The sequence below is a fragment of the Phyllobates terribilis genome, unplaced genomic scaffold, assembly GCF_046119375.1.
Source record: "Phyllobates terribilis strain yellow unplaced genomic scaffold, ASM4611937v1 Scaffold_3__8_contigs__length_932513732, whole genome shotgun sequence".
NCBI classification, from domain to species: domain Eukaryota; kingdom Metazoa; phylum Chordata; class Amphibia; order Anura; family Dendrobatidae; genus Phyllobates; species Phyllobates terribilis.
Window position 1 is genome coordinate 719,153,038 of NW_027362763.1, and position 21,060 is coordinate 719,174,097.

Below are 21,060 nucleotides of genomic sequence, written 5' to 3' on the forward strand. Positions count from 1 at the left end.
AGGGCCTCTTGTAGGTTTAGTGCATAGTCCCTTATATTCTCATGTGCTCGCTGCCTGCACCCGTAGAATCTAAGTTTGATCTCGGCTGAGGTACGGGTATCAAAGGTGTCCTTCAGCCGGGCTAGTATCTCTGCGACAGTCCTCCTCCTCCCAAGTGGCCAGGACTTTACCTCCCTTTGGGCTGCCCCTGTTAATTGAGCCACCAGGATGCTCACTTTTTGCTCTTCTGTGAGGGGGTACACCTGGAAGAGGCTATCCAGCCTTTCTCTGAAGTCATTTAGGGTATGTGACTCCCCTGAGTACTGGGGTAGCCAGGCTGCCCCCGGCATGTAGGGCATGGTGAAAGGCATGACCGCAGCAGCGGTGGTGCTGGCGGTGGCGGTGAAGCTCTCCTCCGTATCCGACATCCTCCTCCCCCCTAGTGGACCGTGGCCTACCTTGCGATGATCCTCTTCCGTAGGCCGCGGCTCCGCAGTGGATCGTCAGGGTTGAGGACCTTCCGTCGCGCTCCTGTGACGTCGGCGTCTGCTGGGCTCCTTCCAGGACCTTACGCAACGTCCGGACGTGAGGCGGGGCTTCAGTTCTCGCGCGCTTTCGGAGTCCACGCCCCTCTTCTTCTCGCGCGGCGTCCTCAAGATGGCGTCCAATGGCGGGAAAACTCCACGGATGGCGGGAAGAAGGCAGAAGATGGCGTCGGATGGCGGGAAAACTCCACGGATGGCGGGAAGAAGGCAAAAGATGGCGTCGGATGGCGGGAATCTTCACCACAGGTAAGTTTAACAGTCTTTTTCAGGCACGCAGTACCCGGTGGTTGCGGGCACGAGATCCTGCCGACTACGCCAAAGTTGACGCGCCCCCTGGGCCTGTGTTGTGTAGCGTTGCGCACGCGGGGAATACCCGGAGCCGGATCTGTCGGGGTTAGTAGTCCTCGCGGCGGTGACCCGGTCCGTGCCCAGGGTGTCAAACTAAGTGGCGGAATTTAGCAGAAGATGTTATAGTGCTCGACTACGCCACCCGTTGAATGCGGTTATGAAGCCGCCGCTGCAGGGCAGACCGCTGAGGCCGGTGGTACAGTTGTGCAGCGTGGGTAGTATAACCCCCAACGGGAGGGGTATGGCCTCAGGGCAGCAGACGTGGATGATGGGGATAGCAGAATTGCACGCAGGCCCCAGGAACCACTCAGACGGTGCGGTGTAGTTCAGGGTCTTTACTGGTGGCAAAGGTAGACCCTCCCGGGAGTACTGGCTAGCGATCGGGGCCTGGTCAGTCCGTGAGCAGATAGGATCTCCCCCGGCCAGGCGGAGTTGTAGGCCTCCCCAACTAATTGTACTCTTCCTGGCTACCTTGCTAGAAGCGGGTAAAAGTAGCCCACGTCCCTGAGTGTACCATGTGGTGCTCACCCGTATGGCTGGTGACTCGGGGCCTTCTGGTAGCCTCCGCTCCACGACGGCGGTGCTGGTCCCTTGCGTGTGACCGTGCCTTCGGGTTTCTTGGCCAGAGGACCTGAAATCCCCTGCCGGACGGTTTCTGCTGCTGGGTATGGAACAGTCCCCACAGCCTCGGACTCCGTGTCCGGTGAGATCTCTTCAGTCAGGACGAGCTCTACAGCTTCCAGTCCCGAACTCCTTTTATCACTGCTCCCACAGAGCTCCTGATCTTGCTCTACCTGCATCTGCTCCACTCCAGACCAGACTGTGTCTCTGTCTGGGACTCCTCTTCTTCTCTTCTTCTTCTCACTAACCCCACCTCAGCCCCAGTTTATATAGGGGAAGTTCTTCCCCTCCCAGGACTGGGCAGGAGGTGTGGCATGCTTAGGGTTCCTGACCAGGAGACCTCCCACCTGCTCACAGACGTAATATTGCTATTACTGTGGTAACCAGAACCCTGGGGTGCCACAGGTGCATCTCACAAAATTAGAATATCATCAAAAAGTTAATTTATTTCAGTTCTTCAATTCAAAAAGTGAAACTCATTATATAGAGTCATTACAAACAGTGATCTATTTCAAGTGTCTATTTCTGTTAATGTTGATGATTATGGCTTACAGCCAATGAAAACGCAAAAGTCATTATCTCAGTAAATTAGAATAATTAACAAAAAACACCTGCAAAGGCTTCCTAAGTGTTTAAAAAGGTCCCTTAGTCTGTTTCAGTAGGCTCCACAATCATGGGGAAGACTGCTGAATTGACAGATGTCCAGAAGGCAGTCACTGACACACTCCACAAGGAGGGTAAGCCACAAAAGGTCACTGCTAAAGAAGCTGTCTGATCACAGAGTGCGGTTTCCATATTAATGGATAGTTGAGTGAAAGGAAAAAGTGTGGTAGAAAAAGGTGCACAAGCAACTGAGATAACCGCAGCCTTGATTGTTAAGAAAAGGCCAATCAAATATTTGGGGGGAGTCTGACAAGGAGTAGACTGCTGCTGGAGTCATTGCTTCAAGAGCCACCACACACAGACGTATCCAGGACATGGGCTACAAGTGTCGCATTCCTTGTGTCAAGCCACTCATGACCAATACACAACGCCAGAAGCGTCTTACCTGGGCCAAGGAGAAAGACCTGGACTGATGCTCAGTGGTCCAAGGTGTTGTTTTCAGATGAAAGTAAATTTTGCATTTCATTTGGAAATCAAAGTCCCAGAGTCTGGAGGAAGAGTGGAGGGGCCACAATCCAAGCTGCTTGAGGTCTAGTGTGAAGTTTCCATAATCAGTGGTGGTTTGGGGAGCCATGTCATCTGCTGGTGTAGGTCCACTGTGTTTTATCAAGACCAAAGTCAGCGCAGCCGTCTACCAGGACATTTTAGAGCACTTCATGCTTCACTCTGTCGACAAGCTTTTTGGAGATGGAAATGTCATTCTCCAGCAGGACTTGGCCCCTGTCCACACTGCCAAAAGTACTAATACCGGGTTTACAAACAACAGTATCACTGTGCTTGATTGTCAGCAAACTCGCCTGACCTTAACCCCATAGAGAATCTATTATAGAGAATCTATGGGGTATTCTCAAGAGGAAGATGAGAGACCCCAGACCCAACAATACAGACAAGCTGAAGGCTGCTATCAAAGCAACCTGGGCTTCCATAACAGCTCAGCAGTGCCACAGGCTGATCGCCTCCATGCCACATTGCCACATTGATGCAGTAATTGATGGAAAAGGAGCCCCGACCAAGTATTGAGGGCATTTACTGAACTTACATTTCAGTAGGACAACATTTCGGATTGTAAAAACATTTTCCAAGCTGTTGTTATAAAGTATTCTAATTTACTGAGATAATGACTTTTGTGTTTTCATTGGTTGTAAGCCATAATCATCAACATTAACAGAAATAAATCACTCTGTTTGTAATGACTCTATATAATATAGGAGTGTCACTTTTGTATTGAAGAACTGAAATAAAGCACCTGTATCTGTGCCTGTATCACTTACTGGAGATACTTGAAAGGTTTTGTTTATCTACCTGTATTACTTACATGGAAAGTCAGGGAGACAGTGCTAATTGTGACGGTCACTCACAGGAAGAAACAAGAAGATGGCACTATTTGCCTCTGCATCATGTTCAAGAAGAGACAGAAAAAAAGTGCCATCTTTGCCTACATTACGTACAGGGAGAGACACAGTGTACTTTTTTTCCCTTTTATTATTTATAGGTAGAGACAAGGAGGTAGTACTATCTGAGCTTATATAACTCAAAGGGAGAGACAGAATGAACGTAAACTCTGTCCGCATCATTAACAGGAAAAGTAATTTCTGTAATATCTGCCCACATCGCTTACATGGCGGAACCAGTAGGCAATTCCATCTATGCATAATTCCCAGTGAAAGGCGGGAGGCAGTACTATCTGTGTCTACAGGGTGGGACATTTATATGGATACACCTAAATTAAATAGCTGATTTTTACTGTGAGGTAAAACATTTCCCTGCCTGTTTTTAAACAATGCTTTACTTCAAAGAAAAAAGAATTTGCGATCCAGTGCTGTAATGTCTGTATACTTTTTTCCTCTACCCCCTGCCCAGGAGATGTGGTATGATCAGACCATGTTCCTGCACGGTCAGACACAGCCATTACACAGTACACAGCAGGGGCACATTTATAAGATTATCTCAGCACAGGAACATTTTATTTAAACACATCCAATTGTGGAAATTATTATTATTTCAAGATCTATTGATAAAAGTTTATCCCCAAAATTGCATATCTTCCCCTACTGATAGAATTGGAGATAACTCACTCAATGATGGGGGTCCGATCGCTGGGACCCTCAATTATCCTGAAAAAGGGGTTCTGAAACCACAAGAATGGGGTTCTGGATTCTGAGATCTAGAGCCCTGTTCTTGGGATTAGGGAGGAATAAAATATGACCAAAATTTGCATTTTAATGGGAAAAATCTCAAAAAAGGTGCAATTTTTCCCAATTATTCAGAAGTACAAATATTCAGAAACCTTTTTAGCCACCTTAGGATAAATAACAGTAAACACTTTAGAGGGAGGAGGGGTATGCAGCTGCAGTCTCTCAACCACAGATAAACTACAAATAGCTGCCTAAGGTGCTACTTGATACATTTTTTTCACATTGATATGCATGTTTTAATGGGTTTATTTATTTACTCGCTTATATAGCGCCATTAATTTCCATCAGCACTGTCCCCATTGTGGCTCGCAATCTAAATTTCCTATCAGTATGTCTTTGTAGTGTGGGAGGAAAGCGGAGAACCCTGAGGAAACCCAAGCAAATACGGGAAGAAAATACAAAGTCCTTGCAGATGTGGTCCTTGGTGCGATCTGAACCCAGGACCCCAGCGCTACAAAGCAACAGGGTTAAGCAATGAGCCACCAATAAGTCACTGAGCTGCCTACCTCCTGAGCTCCCAGTGTGCATGTTGAACAGGTTTGTAGGCTCCCACGCACCCCGAGTATGTGTCCTTTTAGAACATGGTGGGCCAGTTTTCGCTTGGCATAACTTATATTTCACTGTATAGGAATATGTGGCCTATCATGCTTTTCTTTGCAGAAGAACATAATGAGAAAAAAAAATAAGGACAGAAAACAAGTGTAAAACACTTTGAATCGTCTCAATTTTTGAGCAATGAGGAGTTGCTCAAAAATATTTCAACTTTTAGTGTTTTCACAACAGTTTCAAGCAGCTCCGCTAAAACGGGCAGTGCTGTGGATGAGCCAGGGCAGGATGGAGCGTGAATATCCCCCACCAGCAAATTGATGGAAAGTGGCTGCATTCCTTCTGCCAGAAATGTTACCCCAGTCTCTGACTTAATTAGAGTCGTACAGGAATAAGATGGGGAAAATTCATTAAAGGGGTTGTCCACTACTAGGACAACCACTTCTTGGTCTAAATGTTTGGCCCCGATAAAATAAAAAAGCCTATACTCACCTCCCGTGCCGGCGCCATTCCAGCCGTGTCAGCACTCGCGTTCCTGGGGCTCCCATGCGGTTGTTGTGACACGTGAGCCCAGCGCCCAGTCAGTGCTGGCGTTACTCCGGCCTTCTGTCGAATTGAACATGAAGAGGAAGTTCAGGCTGCAGCCGATCTCTGACTTCCTCTTGGTGTTCAATTCGTACGAAGGTGGAGACCGGTACGCCTGCGCTGATTGGGCACCGGAGTCATGTTTCACAACCACCACATGGGTGCCCCGGGACCACAAGTGTCGCCACCGCTGGAACGACGCCGGCACGAGAGGAGAGTATACATTTTTTTATTTTATCGAGGCCAAGCTTGGGGTATGAGATGGGGTTGTCCAAGTAGTGGATAACTTCTTTAAGACTGACGTTCGAAACATAAGGAAATATTTACTGGTCTCTTTCAGGATTTTACTTTGCAAATGTCACATTTATTTTATATCACACAGATATACAGTAGATTCCTCAAAGTTATAGCAATAAGACATTCACAATACGGAATGAATTAGGCTGGAAAGTGTCTCTTTTGTGAAATGCAAAGACGCCAAACCGGTAATATTCAGACATAACAACATAATATACCTTCTACAGACCATGGATAGTCATCGATACCTTTAAAGTATAACCTAACCCAGTTACACAATATTCTAGCGTAACGCACCAGCTCGGGGTTATTACATGTGACAGATGCTTTCGTTATTTTTTTACCGCATGTAGCAAGAATAAATTGCTTCTTACTCGATCAGCATTTCTGTAAGTTTTACAAAGCCGACATAAGCTAGCTCAAACGCCCCTCTATGTCTGGACTGCAAGAGGTGATGCTTGAAATAGTCGCCCATTTCATTGACCTGCAAGGAAAATGATGAAAAAAGTGAATAAATCGAACAGAGGTTTAACATTACAAAACATTGATAGATCTAAAGAAATATATACAGGCACATATATACTGAATGAAAAACCTCAATTTCCTGAATTCCACTGAACATGACGAGAACAATTTCCAAAATTTTGACAAGACGTAGTTTCATAGAACATTTTTTTAAAGCCATAACATGAAAGTAAGGTTAATAACACAACTTTTATTACAAAATCTTCAGTTTTACTCAAAGTAGGCTATTGCATAAATGAGTACACCCCACATCAAAAACTACTACATCTAGTATTTTGTATGTCCTCCATGATTTCTAAGAACAGTATCAAGTCTTCTAGGCATAGAATGAACAAGTTGGTGACATACTGCAATATCTAACTTTTTCCATTCTTCAAGAACGACCTCTTTCAGAGCCTGGATGCTGGATGGAGAGTGATGACAGCTAGTGTTGCGAAAGCATGCTCGGTTAACCCTTTCACCGAGCATGCTCGGGTGCTGCCCGGGCATTTTCGGCATGCTCGTAATCTATGCTCGAGCCGCCGCGGCTGCAGGTGTCGCGGCTGTTAGGCAATTCCTGCATGTGTCACAGATGTCCAACAGCTGCAACACATGCAGCCGCGGTGGCTCGAGCGCAGATGCTGAGCACACCGAAGGGTGCTCGGTGAAAAGGTTAACCAAGCACGCTTGCGCAACACTTGTCTCTTCAGAATGCCCTATAGGTGTTCGATTGGGGTGAGATGAGGAGACACCTGGCCACTGAATCATTTTTATCCTGTTCTTTTTCGGAAATGCATCGTGTGCGTTTTAGATTATTGTGATTTTGGAAAAGTGCACGTCTACCAAGGGCACAGAGTGATGGCAGCATCTTCTCTTTCATTATAGAGCAGAATATCTGCAAATTCATGATACCATAAATGAAATATAGCTCCCAGCTACCAGCAGCAAATAAGGATACTGCCACCATCATTTTCACCATAGGAACTATACAGTTTTCTTTATACTACTCACCAATGCGACGCCATGCAGTTTTGAAGCCATCCGTTCCAAAAACATTTACCTCTGTCTCATCACTCAAGAGTATAGCAACCCAGTAGGCTTCATATTTTTAAGCATGGCCCTAGCACAACCAAAACCAACGTATGCAATTCCTCTGCGGTGTACGCTATATTGTGTCATGGGAAACACTCACTCCGGGTTGGCTTTCTACTTGTTTAGCCAATTGCAGTGAACATGTATATCGATTTTCTTCAACTCTTCTCATCAGAAGATGCTCCTGTTTAGGTGTTAACTTCAATGGTTAGCCTGGACATCTCTGTGAGATGATTGCATCTCAATCTTTGTTAAAGTTCTGTATCACTTTTGCTACCAAATTCTGACTGGTAAGTAAAGCATAGCTGATCTTCATGTAGCTTCACCTTTCTTGTGTAAAGAAATACATTTTTTTCCCCCCTCAGGTGTTGTGACATTTCTCTTCCATGTGGTGCCATTGCTGACAACATTAAATGGGAAGGGATTTCTTTGTCAAGTAACACCTCTTTATAGTAAAAATAAAATTAACTGCCTAATGGAGATCTATTTTATGACTTACTTGTGGCTGAATTCTTGTTGAATAGATAATCTAGTCTAAACGTTGGCTTTGCTCCTGAGACTTTCATTGGTGGGGTACTCATTTTTGCAACATGGTCTTGAATGAATGTTAGGAAAATTACTTTTTTTGGTGTGCAAAATAACCAATCTTGTTTACAATCAATGGCCCACATTTTTGTGTAGTATCCCACAAAAAAGTTCCCAGAAAGTGTTGATTCTGAAATGAATCTAAAGGCTTTCTGACAAATCCGTTGGGGTGTACTCATTTATGCTAATCCTTACTAGTAGTTCCAATTTGAATTTGAGATTAATTGAGTCGCTAGCTAAAAGCATGAACTTTATGCCATCAAGTAATTCTGATCAATTCCGGACACTCTTGATTTCATAGGTTATTATTAGTGTTGAGCGAGTATGTTCTGTCCGAGTATGCTCGGGCCGAGCTCCGAGTATTTACAGCTGCTCGGTGAGGAGGTTAAATCGCTCCCGTGTGCATGATTTGCGATTGTTTGGCAGCTTTATTACATGTGAGGAATGTATAAGAAATAGACATTCCTCACATGTAATAAAGCTGTCAAACAGTCGCAAATCATGCACACAGGAGCGATTCAACCATAACACCGAGCAGCTATAAATACTCGGAGCTCGGCCGAGCATACTCGGCGAAAGGGTTAACAGAACATACTCGCTCATCACTAGTTATTATCAGTTAATAAGACATTGATATAACTGTATTTGTGCAAAATACAACTAATGCTAACGCTGAGAATGAGTTTAGCCTTAATGCTTTTCACACTTAAGATTGGCAAGATCAAGTTTCATCACGATTTTCTGAAAGATCTACACACCATGAACAAAGTGAAATCGTAGAATGTGAGAATATTGTTTTTTCCAACAAATTTAATCAGAAACAATTACACAACCGCACCTCTACCTTTGTCCCTTCATAAGTGTGAATAAAAAATGAGTGAAAAAAAACAACACCACAGTTTAAAGCCATCTGAAAACTTATTCTAATTTGATTAGCAAAAAAGTGGACCATGGTAGAGGCGGTTATGGATCTACGAATAAAACTGGCAAATGAAAACTTGAAGAATGATGAAACATATTGGAGTTTGTCAAGTGATCCCACACAGACGTGCAAAAGGAGGGGCGAGTCAAGGGTTTTTTACCCAAAAGCAAGCTGAATTTTTGGTTCGTCATTACCCCATTATACCCATTTTTGATGGGCTTCAAAAAAGTTCATAAACTATTTTCCATCTCCTCTACAACCAATAACAGCAGTCTGGGACCCAGTCATTGGATAAATGGACTTCTACAAACACTAGCATCACATCCGGCAGGCTTTTTATTCTCATTCCTGAACGGGACAAAGGTAGAGGTGCGGATATGTAATCATTTCAAATCCTATTCAAGCAACCACAGAAAAACATCCAAATCTTGAACTCTTGAGTTGATGGGGTAAAAAGAAGGATTGGGTAATTTTGGTGGAAAAACAGTATTCTCGCATTCTTCAATATCACGTTGTTCCTGGAAGCCCAGACCGTGAACAGCGCTAACATTAACGCATTCTCAGCGCTAGCATTAGATGCATTCTGTGCAGATACAGTCACAGTCATTGAGCAGAAAATGTCTTTAAGGTGGAAATAGCCTAGTAAATTAATTTCCAAAGTCCAAGAGTGTCTAGAACAGATCAAAATTACTTGATAGCACAAAACTTCAGCCATAAGCGAGTGACACAATCTCAAATTCACAGATATTACTAGTAAGGATAAAATCTTTTTTTTGGATATTAATTCAAAACGTAATTTAGCATTACAAAATACAGTCACTAGTCTCCATCGAAAACAGTTATCAGGCAACACAGTTTTGAATGTTGGTAGCTGTCACCTTAGCTATACTTTAAAACGCTACACTAACAAGGGAGTATATGCACATTCTCATACAATGTGGATTTTCAAACAGTATATTTATTTATTTTACTCACTTATATAGCGCCATTAATTCCACAGCGCTTTACAGACAATATCAGCACTGTCCCCACTGGGGCTCACAATCTACATTCCCTATCAGTATGTCTTTGGAGTGTGGGAGGAAACCGGAGAACCCGGGGGAAACCCACACAAACACGGGGAGAACATATGAACTCCTTGCAGATGTTATCATTGGTGGGATTTGAACCAGAACCCCCAGAGCTGCAAGGCTGCAGTGCTAACCACTGAGCCACCATACAGTGCTAACCACTGCACGTATATGCCAATACTTTACAAAAATTCCGCATGAAAGTCTGGTAAATAACATTTGACTGAAGTGATAGGAAAAAGAGGGAGGTCGTTTATGGAACACAATCTGACAGGGTCAGAGTTAACAGTGGGGTACGGCAGGGGTTAGTATTGGGCCCTTTTTAATTTATTGATTATTGACTTTGTAGAGGACATACAGAGAAGATTTTCAATTTTTGCAGAGGATCCTAAACTCTGCAAATTAATTAACAGAGGAGGATAATTTAATATTACAGAGGGATTTGTGGAAGCGGGAGGCTTGGGCTCATCATTGTCAATTCAGGTTTAATATAAAGTAGTTAAATGTAAGGTCATGCACTTGAGCCAAGGTAGAAAAATGTACAATTATGTACTATACAGTAAAACACTGGGTAAAACTGTCAATAAAAAAAGACTTGGGTGCGCTGGTGGATAGCAAACTCAAAGACAAAAAAATCATAAGAAGCACTAAAAGAGGCACAAATGCTCATGACAAGAACATCATTTTGCCTTCATATATTTTCTAAGTGTTTTACTCCAGAAATATGGCGTAAACCCTTTAAATGAATTGGCCCCTTTATGTGTTAGGCTAAGAAATCTCTTCTTGTACACTGAAAACCCTCTGAGCAACTACATACAATTAACATGTACAGTTTAAGGAGCACTGAACGTTTTTTAAAAGTGTATCAACAGGGTCAAAGAGCTAAAAAGAAAAAAAAATATTTAAATATAAATATATATATTCATCTACTGATCCAGCACCACTCCCCCATTCTTCTGGCTTTCTCTCTTCCTCTTAGCAGATATGTCAAGGCTGCAGTTGATCAGTGGCTTCTGATTGGCTGCAGTCATCACACAATGCCCTCTTGCTGGAAGATTAAGGCTATGTGCCCACGATGCAGAAATGCTCCGGATTTTTTCATGAGCGTTTCTGCATCACCCTGGCAGAAAAAAAACGCATGCGGATTGTACAGGCGGATTGTACAGGCGGATTGTACAGGCGTTTTCCAGCCAGGGACATGCGGATGTGAAGCGTTCTTCACATGCATTTCCGCATGCGGGTTGTCAAGCGCTTTCCAAGCAATTTTAGCATCACTTGGAAAGTGCTTGACAACTTGGTCACACTATATAAATCCATGCAACCGGCATGGATTTATATAGTGTGACCGAAAGAACTGTAAAAAATGAAAAAATAAATCTATACTTACCTTCTGATGGCCCCCGGAGTCTTGCTTCGCTCCGTCCTCCCTTGCCGGCAGCTTGCGCTACACTGAACGAGCTGCCGTCACATGACTATGACGTCAGCGCAGGTCCTTCAGTCCACCGCGATCTGCCGGCAAGGGAGGACAAGCGCAGCGGGGGCCATCAGAAGGTAAGTATAATATTTATTTTTTATTTTATTCTTTTTTTTTACAGGTTCTATGGTACCCGGGTCCGGAGGAGAGTCTCCTCTTCTCCACACCTGGGTACCATCCGCACATTGAAAAGCATGGATTCCGCATCAACAGATGCAGTGATGCGGATTTCATGCGTTCCAATGCAAGTCAATGGCAGCGAAAACACAGCGCTTCCACAAAATAATTTGTAGTGCAGCGTTTTTTTCCGCAATGATAACCTGCAGCGGAAATTTCCACAGCATGTGCACAGCACATGCGGATTATCATTGGGGAACATGGCAGGCCTTCTACCATGCGTTTTTTAAGCGTTTCTGCAGCGTTTTTGCCGCTGCGGAAACGCTTAAAAAAACGCATCGTGGGCACACAGCCCAAGTCATGAGCCCAGACATACAGCAGAATAAGGCTGTGTGCCCACGAAGCATTTTCCAAGCGTTTATGCTGCAGAATTGGTCACCAATGTCAAGCCGCAATGTCAATGCCCATGCTGCGGATTTTTCAGCAGCATTTATGCTGCGCTCAAAAATCCGCAGCATGTCCATTAATTTTGCGGACACGCAGCGTAATCGCCGCCATTGACTTGCATTGGACCGCGTGACATCCGCATCACTACATGTGGATAAGCGGATATCACACGGTTCAATGTGCGGATGGTACCCAGTTCTGGAGGAGAGGAGACTCTCATCCAGACCTGGGTACCATAGAAACTGTAAAAAAAAATAATTTAAAATAAAAAATAAAGCTTATACTCACCTTCCGGTGTCCTCCCGGTGGTTTGTCCGCTCCGTCTGGTCTCTTGCATTGCTCGCGCTGTTGTGAAGGACCTACCATGACGTCAATGAGTCATGTGACCTGACACATGACTGAATGACGTCACCGCAGGTCCTTCACACCACCGCGAGCAATGCAAGACACCGAACGCGGCGGAGATAACACCGGGAGGACACCGGAAGGTAAGTATAATCTTTTTTTATTATTTTTTACCATTCTTATTCTTTTTTTTTTAACTAACTTGGTCACACTACTATAAATCCATGCCGGTTGCATGGATTTATATAGTGTGAACAAGTTGTCAAGCACTTTTCCAAGTGATGCTAAAATCGCTTGGAAAAGCGCTTGATAACCCGCATGCAGAAATGCATGCAAAAAAGCGTGACAAACGCTTCTACCTGACGCATACGTTTTTCCTGCCAGGGAGAAGCGTAAAAAATATGCAGCATTTCGGCAACGTGGGCACATAGCCTAAGGCTGTGTGCCCACGATGCGTTTTTGGTGCGTATTTGCAGCGCGTAAACGCTCCAGAAACACATTGCATACCTTATCCCATGACTTCCTATGACATTCTGCAAGTTCTGTGCACATGGTCAGGATTTCTTCTGCGCAGATTTTACTCGCAGAAAAAATACGGACATGACCAATTCTTGTGCATTTCTGCATGCGTATTTGCCTATACAATGCATTGGAAAAACGCATGGCAAATACGCATGTAAAAACGCATCAAATACGCATGCGTTTTTCTGCCAAGGAGATGCAGAAATGCTCAGGAAAATTTCTGCATCGTGGGCACTAAGCCTAAGGCTGTGTGCCCACTATGCGTTTTTTCAAGCGTTTTTGATGCGGATTTTCCGCAGCGTAAACGCTTGCAAAACACTTGGTAATCTGTGCCCCATGATCCCCAATGAAAATCTGCATGCTCTGTGCCCATGCTAAGGAATTTTCCGCAGCGGATTTTTCTTGCAGCATGTCCATTATTTGTGCGTTTCTACATGCGGATTTGAGGTCCCAATGAACTTGAAAAACGCAAGTCAAATCCGCATGTAAAAATGCTGCAAAAACGCATGTAAAATCCGCAAACGTTTTTGACTGCCAAGAACATGCAGAAACGCTGCAGAAATTTTCTGCTTAATTTCTGCATCGTGGGCACATAGCCTAAAGGAGCAAATCCAGTCCTGTATTGATAATTTTTCAAAAAGTAGTGGGTATTTGCTTTACCATATTCTGCTACACTGCAATTTGTTTTTTACTTTCTTTTTTTATTACGACCTAACAGTTTAGTACTTTTATTGCTTATGCAATTTATGCAATGTTTTAAGTTGTCTTTGTACTTGATGCTGGATTCTTGTTATCTGAAAAAGGCAAACTTACTTTTAACTTTGGGCTTTGCTCCGGAAAAGAAAGGGCACATGTATATAGAAGTATGTCAAAGTGCAGCCATATGCACCGCATCGGACTTAACATGCGGAAAATTACAAAGAGCGCATTTGGTTTATTATACAACTGGTCACTTATGAAACTTTAGAAGGCCCTTCATACACACTTTCCAACTTTGAATCTGTGAAATAGTTAGAAAGTTTTTCTCTTCTTACATCCATTTACAAAGACCTTCACATATGTAACACTTTTTTTTTTATCATTTTTTTCATAGGTAAAGGAAAAAAAAAATCCAGGTTTTCAAAATAAACCACATTTGTCTGGTTACAGCTGATAAAGTACGTATCTGTACAATGTCAGATTTTTAAAAGACGTAAGATTTCAGCATTCCAGGTTCATTCATGATTGCAAGTTTGATAAGAAAACCCAAAGAGATTGTAAATCATCGAAAAAAGAAGATGGAAAAGACAAGACATGGAAAGTTAAGAAAAGTTCACCTTATCTCTTCTTGTGAAAATTTATGGGCAGTCCTGGTACGCCTGAGATCCTACAGGTAGTATCCAGCAAAAAGTACTGGCTAAAGACAAGGAGAGTTATTCAGAGCGCCAAAATATGTATAAACCTACACAAGATCAATGCAGCCAATCCGATTTTTTTTTCAAAATTGGAAGAAATAAGTTGTATAAGATAAGAAGATAAGGTAGGTTTGCTTTGTTTTCGAAAAGACAAACCCACCACTTTTGTCCATGGTCAGTCCGATCCACTTGTTCTGCAATATCCTGCATGCCATGGACAAGAGTGGTGTGGTTTCTGTGAGAAGACACACAACTGCAAGCAATGATGTAAAGAAGATAAGGATAGACTAGTAGCCAAGTTGTCCTAATTTTTAGACAGTGGAGTCCAAAAGTCAGATTTTGAGATTATAGATCCCAAACATGGCTGTTCATGAGACTTAAGCTGGCCATACACAATAGACTTATGTCGGCTGAATTCTCCAATATCGACAGGTTCAACAAACGGTCTAATGTGTATGGGGGCATTGGGCGACTGTTGGTCGGGAGAGAGGTTATCAGGCATGTCCGATTTTGGATTGAAGACCGTATGGTTCTCCTGGAGATAAACGGCAGCTTTCTCATGGAGAACACAGAAGCGTTGAGGCGATAGATTCGGCGAAGTCAGATGAGATGGCTGTCGGTCGAACGATCTTTCGGCCATCTAATGAGTATGGTAAGCTTTAAAAGTCTGGCAACCTGTCGATTTTGGGGGGATTGGTTGACCATCTAAAGTTTATGGAGGTTTCACAACTCTCTCGCGACAGATCATGTCAGAGAAGATAAACTGCTTCCACTCGAGTCTAGTGGACACTCTCCCCAAACAGAACACATTAGAGCTCGGAAAAGCTAAAAGCTCAAGTGTATGGGGGAATCGAGAAAGGTAGCAGCTGGCCGATAGTTAGCTAAGATGTATGGGCACCCTAAAAATCCAGACAGTTAAGGAACTGAGGACATTATTGTTTAATGAATCCAAGACCGCTTGGGAATAAAGCCAAAAATTCAGTGGAGAAGCTTCGGTGAAAGCATGGGGCACAGTAGTGAATAAGAAATAAATCTTCTCCTTGGGGTTAAAACATCTTTACCAAATAGGAGTTTTGCAGAAATCTGCGCCAATCGTCCTTTTTCAGACCGCCTCTTCTGGTGCCATAATTTCTACTTCCGCATTAGCTCCTACATAGATGGGGAGGTTCCCCATAATCTCTATCTGCATGTGACTAGGGAACTGACTGTCTGAACCAGGTCATCAACTAAGACCAACCTCCTTTTCTGTCTCTACATTTGACGTGATGGAAAGTGGGGCTGGTCTAGTTAAATTTAAAGAAAACCAGCTTTCTTCCAGCATGACCATAAAAGAGAAGAGAGGTCTATGTCGAAATTAGAGGTTTCGGTACAGGAAAGGGGGTCTTAAATAGGACAATTGGTGCAGATTTGATAATATATGTTAGCATGGGGTTTTTTTTTGGATATGTGGGGGATTTAACCCAACAAGATGCATTTTTTCTTATCAGACAACCCTTTTAAAGATGTTTCGCCAAGAAAAATGGTGTGGCTATCAGCTACAGATTTAGCTTCTCCAACCCTAGATGATTGGCAATGGTCTTCTGTAGGACTACCTGGGTCCTTCAGAGAAACTTCTTATTCTAGCTTAAAATTAAGAGATTTTTTTTTACAGTGTGTGCGCGCGATAAATGGCTTCCTACAGTACCTCTCCATCTTCCAGGAACCATGGCTTTATTTTCCAGCCTACATAATAGTATAATAGCTTGCGTTTTGTGACGATTCATATTAAGGAGCACAGAGATCCACAAAGCTCCAATTTTTCATTATTCTGCTTTTTTTAAACACAGGTCATGCAGATATACTAAAACGGTTGAGTGTCTCGAATGCTCTTACATCAAATATTGTAAAACCTGTCCCGAATCAGACATCGCTTAGATTACAACAAGATACTTTAAAATAAACATTTCTGGAAATCTATGACTGTCAATGCTACTTTTGGTTCAAAACAAATAGCAAACAAAAAAAAATGGATTTACAAGGGAAAAATATATTTTTCAGACATAATAACCTTTATAAACAGGGATGTGTGGGAACATCAACTATTGTCCTCCTAATACACAGTACAAGATGACCTTAAATAAAACAAAAACTAAATTAGAAGCGAAGAGACTTAGCCGGGATCTCATATCAGCTACAGCTTTAGACCCAATTCTGAAGGGACAATTGTACCCAGGTTTAATGGATTGTAACATTCGCCCCAGGAGGTTTATTTTTATTTATTATGCTTGTTTGTGTAGAACCAAAATATTCCATAGCATTTACAGCAATCATCATTACTGTCCCCATTGGGGCTCACAATCTAGAATTCCCTATCAGAATGTCTTCAGAGTGTGGGAGGAAACCGGAGAACCAGGAGGAAACCCATGAGAACACGGGGAGAACATACAAACTCCTGTTGAACTTGTCATTGGTGGGATTTGAACTCAGGACCCCTACTGAACGAACCTTCGACAGAATGGAAATTTAAATTGGCTAGTTCAGCTATAATGTGGATATTAAATCATAACCCCATCACCGAGTCTACATACTAACACCGGCGCGAATTATTGCTCATAATTAAGAATATGTTTTTCATGGCATATTGAAAGCTCTATAACGTAAAGGCCCCCCCATAGACATTAGGTAAAAGTCAGCCAAACCTACCGATTTTGAGTGACTTGAGAACGTGTATCGGGGTCTCCCGACTCTCCCCCCCAAAGAGAAGGATACAGCAAATGGATTTTCCAACGGTCGATCCTTTTGTTTGGGAGGTAGAAGATAAGCCACCGCCTGAGGAGTTTGGTAGCAGCTCACTCAGAGAACAAAGGAGTGCTCCACCAAGTCTTCCTGCATATGGGAGAGTCAGGAGAGACAGCTGTCAGCTTAAAGGGAATCTGTCAGTAAGATCAGCCCTCCTAAGCCATCTACATGGGCATGTAGGTCATAGGAAGTTGAATAAAATTATGATATCTTGATAGCTGGGATCCAATGTCATATTCCAGAGAAATCCACGTTTTTCTTATATGCAAATGAGCTATTAGGATCTATGGGCCGGACATGTGAAAGGGGGCATTACTAGTGTGAGCCTTGTAATGACTGACACTTTGCTCTTATAATCACATACAGCTCTGCAGTGAGACCAGAGCTAACAGTTGTCTGAAAGTACAAGGACCACATAAGGTTAGTTGATTTGTTACGTCCAATGTCACATTATCATCAAGTAAGTCACATACTGAAGAAAGAGAGCTCACAGGCTCCTGAAATAGAAATTATAGTATTTTTTAGATGCCTTTTTTGCATGCTGGTGTAATTAATGAGTGGAAGTGGAGCGGGGTCTTTGCCTCTTTACAGGAAGTGGATTTTTGACTCTCTACAGGAAGTGTGGTGTGGGTCTTTGGCCCTCTTCAGGAATTGGGGTGTGGGTTTTTGGCCACTGAACAGGAAGCAGGGGGTGGGTCTTTGCCCCCTCTTCCGATAGCGGGGGGCGGGGTCTTTGCCCGCTCTTCCGGAAGAGAGGGGCCTCTGTGCTCCTGCAATGCTACCAGCCAAACTGCGCAATATAACAAAGTGCAGTTTTACATTGTGCGACTGGTACACTTTAAAGTCTTCTCTATTGGCAGGCCCGACTCTGCTTTACAGATTCATGCAGTCGGCGTGTCAAAACTCTGCTTCATTTGACCAAGGCACATACTTAAGCTTCCATTTTAGAATAAATATTTTTATTAAAACACAGGCTGAATGAAGGCATTACTTCATAGAACAAGTACACCATCAAAGACCACTATCCAGTTCTGCCTCCTGGGAAAATTCCTTTATTTTATCCAGGATTTCAGCCTTTGTATTTCAAACATTGCAAAGTATATTATCTCACAAGCCCGTGCCAGGCCAGAGACGTTCTTTATTTCCAATGGGCTGCAGAGACTCGCCTCTTTTATGTGAGCATTAGGTAATCTTACAACTTCACTCTGAGCAAATATTTGCATTTGTCAAGTTTGAAGATCGGCTAAAGGTGCAGTGCGCTTTTATAGACTGAGTAAATGTTGCTCTTAATTTAAGGCGCAGTTCCACTTCTGACAAAGGTGTACAAATTAAACTTTGTTTCCTCAAGTTCCACCCAAGTTATGTGCTACCTGGAGGTCAGCGCAGGGGTGCCAATCATTAACTTGAATTAACACGTATGGAACATTCTGTTTATTAATAAGTCAATGGTCAAAAATACTGAATAATCTCTAACTGGTTTAAGAGATAAAAGAAACAAAAGTTAAAGCAAACTGAGGCCTTAATATAAAAGAACAAAGGATTTTTCCAAAAAGATAACCCCTGATATTTGCAACATTATAACATCAGAAAGTAGAAACTCCCTTAAAGGGATTGTTCACTACTAGGACAACCCCTTATTGATGTAAATGTTTGGCCCCGATAAAATAAAAAAAGCTTATACTTATCTAACGTGCCGATGCCGTTCCAGCACTCGCGGTCCAGGGGCCGTCACGGTCACTGGCCCCGCCTCCTGTTGAATTGAATTGAACATGAAGAGGAAATCAGATCAGCTGCAGCCCGGACTTTCTCTTCATGTTCAATTCGACAGGAGGCGGAGACAATGACGCCAGTGCTGATTGGGTGCCGGGGTCACATGTCACAACAGCACGAGCGCCACGGAACCGCAAGTGTCGACACCGCTGGAACGGCGCCAGGACCGGAAGTATTTTTTATTATATCGGGGCCAAGCGTGAGGTATGACAAGGAGTTGTCCAAGTAGAGGACAACTTCTTTAACGACATGCCCCAGTCAACATTCATGGGCCCTGATTCATCAAAGTTTTTAAGCTAGAAAACTGGCAGAAAAAGATTTGAAAAAAATCTGAAAAATTTTTAAAGCAAAAATTAGGTGACTTTTTAGGCAATTTTTGGCGATGACCCCCCGATTGTCAAATTCAAGACAAGCTGTAGCATTCCTGACTGGAGCACGCCACTACGAAATCTCACTTGATTCATTAGGAAGCAAGCACCAATTAATCAGGCGCCTCACATTCCATCCTGCCCCTTCCTTAAGACCGTCTTTTTTTTATTTTAGGCAAAAAATTTTTTGCAATTGGGTTTAATTAAAAATTTTGTAACATTCAGCTTTGGCTTCCCTGCACATTGCTAGCTGCAATAAGAGTTAAAGGAGAATCCATCAAACAGCTGTTTCTGATGGAGAGTTTGTAACTTTATATATATCTTTTTCGGTATTCCTCTGGGCCGATTTATAACCACAGACCACATCAACTTTGATGTGGTCACAAAGCAGCAGAAAAAAGCTTAATAAAAAAGACAAAAAGAATTTGCAAACTATGTAACAACAAGCTCACTGATGAATTCTTAGTTAATTCAGGTTTACCTAATAGACGTAATCCATCAAAGAGTTCACACCAGAAAGTTGGTGGACAAAAGTCACACATTTTTGCGCAAAACTTAGTTGTACAAACATTTTCTAAAAAGTCGATTGAGCTTAGTAGAAGGGGTGGTAGCATCCGCAACCCAACAAAGTCACTTCAAGTGCTCACTCACACTGGTGAGTAGCCAGTATAACTTGGACGAGTGCCATTTATTGTTCCATCAGATAGCACTCGCTTTACTGTTATACTATGGGGCTGTGTCAAAAAAAAATAGCTGTATGCTAAGTTCTCCATCTTTTCCGCAACGGTGATCCGATTCTCACATGCAAGAGAAATCGGATCACAGTAAAGTGACACTCGGATCACGCTCGCAGCAGAGTTTGAGCTGAGTGTTAGTTGCATATCGCTTCGGAAACATTCGATGTTATACGCTACTGTGAACGAACACTAAAGAGAACTGTCATGTCAAAAACGTTATTAACCTGCAGATGTGGGGTTAATCTGCAGGTTAACAGCGTTCTGAATCTGTATGGACACCGCAATGAGAGCCCCGCTGCCAGGAGGAAATGAACTTTAATCCTCCCGGCAGCCTCAGGCTCTGAGTCATGGTAGAGACGCAGCTGGTGCGGCTTCAGTCACAGGTCAGTACATAGTGAGAGGCAGCTGTAACCGAGCCCCCCGCACTGACTGATGGCTAGCTCTGCAGAGCATCAGTGCTGAGCCGGCTGTCAATCAGTGCCAGAGTGTGGGTACAGCCGATGCTGACTATATACTGAAAAGTGACTGAAGGTGCGCCGGCTCTATTTTTATTATGACGGAAAACCCAAGGCTGCTGGGTGGAATAAAGTTAATTTCCTCCTGGCAGCAGGGCTCTCAGTGCAATGTCCGTACAGCTTCAGAACGCTATTTCACCTGCAGATTAACCCAATATCTGCAGGTTAATAGTGATTTTTTCATATGACAACTTTCCTTTAATTTAGAAAGTGGCATACATTACAGCAGAAATCTACTTCAGCTCGGTAATAGGTTTGGCGCATCTTAATCCAGTGGGCTTCTTCAAGTCCAGAGTAGGAAATGCTAATCTTGATGAATCGGCGCCAAAGTGTTTCTTAACAGAGAGTAAGGTATACACTACTTAAATCAATAATTCTAAGAAACCAAGTGTATAAAAAAACTGAATCTAGTATGTTATTCATACAGATAAGACTGTGGTCATGTATGAAAGATTGCACACACATTAATTTCACCATCATCACAATTACTCCTATAGGAGTCAATGTAGAGTCATCTTCTGAATATGTCAAAACTTTACTTTTATAATAGATCCCTGTGGGAGGATTCCACAACTTTACTTTTCCTGGAAAACTACAGTACAGACCAAAAGTTTGGACACACCTTCTCCTTTAAAGATTTT

At 43.0% G+C, this 21,060-nt stretch overlaps 1 protein-coding gene across 2 annotated transcripts in view; it reads right to left on the minus strand.

The window, feature by feature from the left end:
- THADA (THADA armadillo repeat containing) overlaps positions 1-21,060 on the minus strand; it is a 659,309-nt gene that overhangs the window by 542,872 nt on the left and 95,377 nt on the right. For both annotated transcript variants that reach the window (XM_073672037.1, XM_073672036.1), the window contains exon 22: positions 6,154-6,263. In XM_073672037.1, the coding sequence (XP_073528138.1) occupies positions 6,154-6,263 (110 nt within the window). The remainder of the gene's footprint in view (positions 1-6,153; positions 6,264-21,060) is intronic.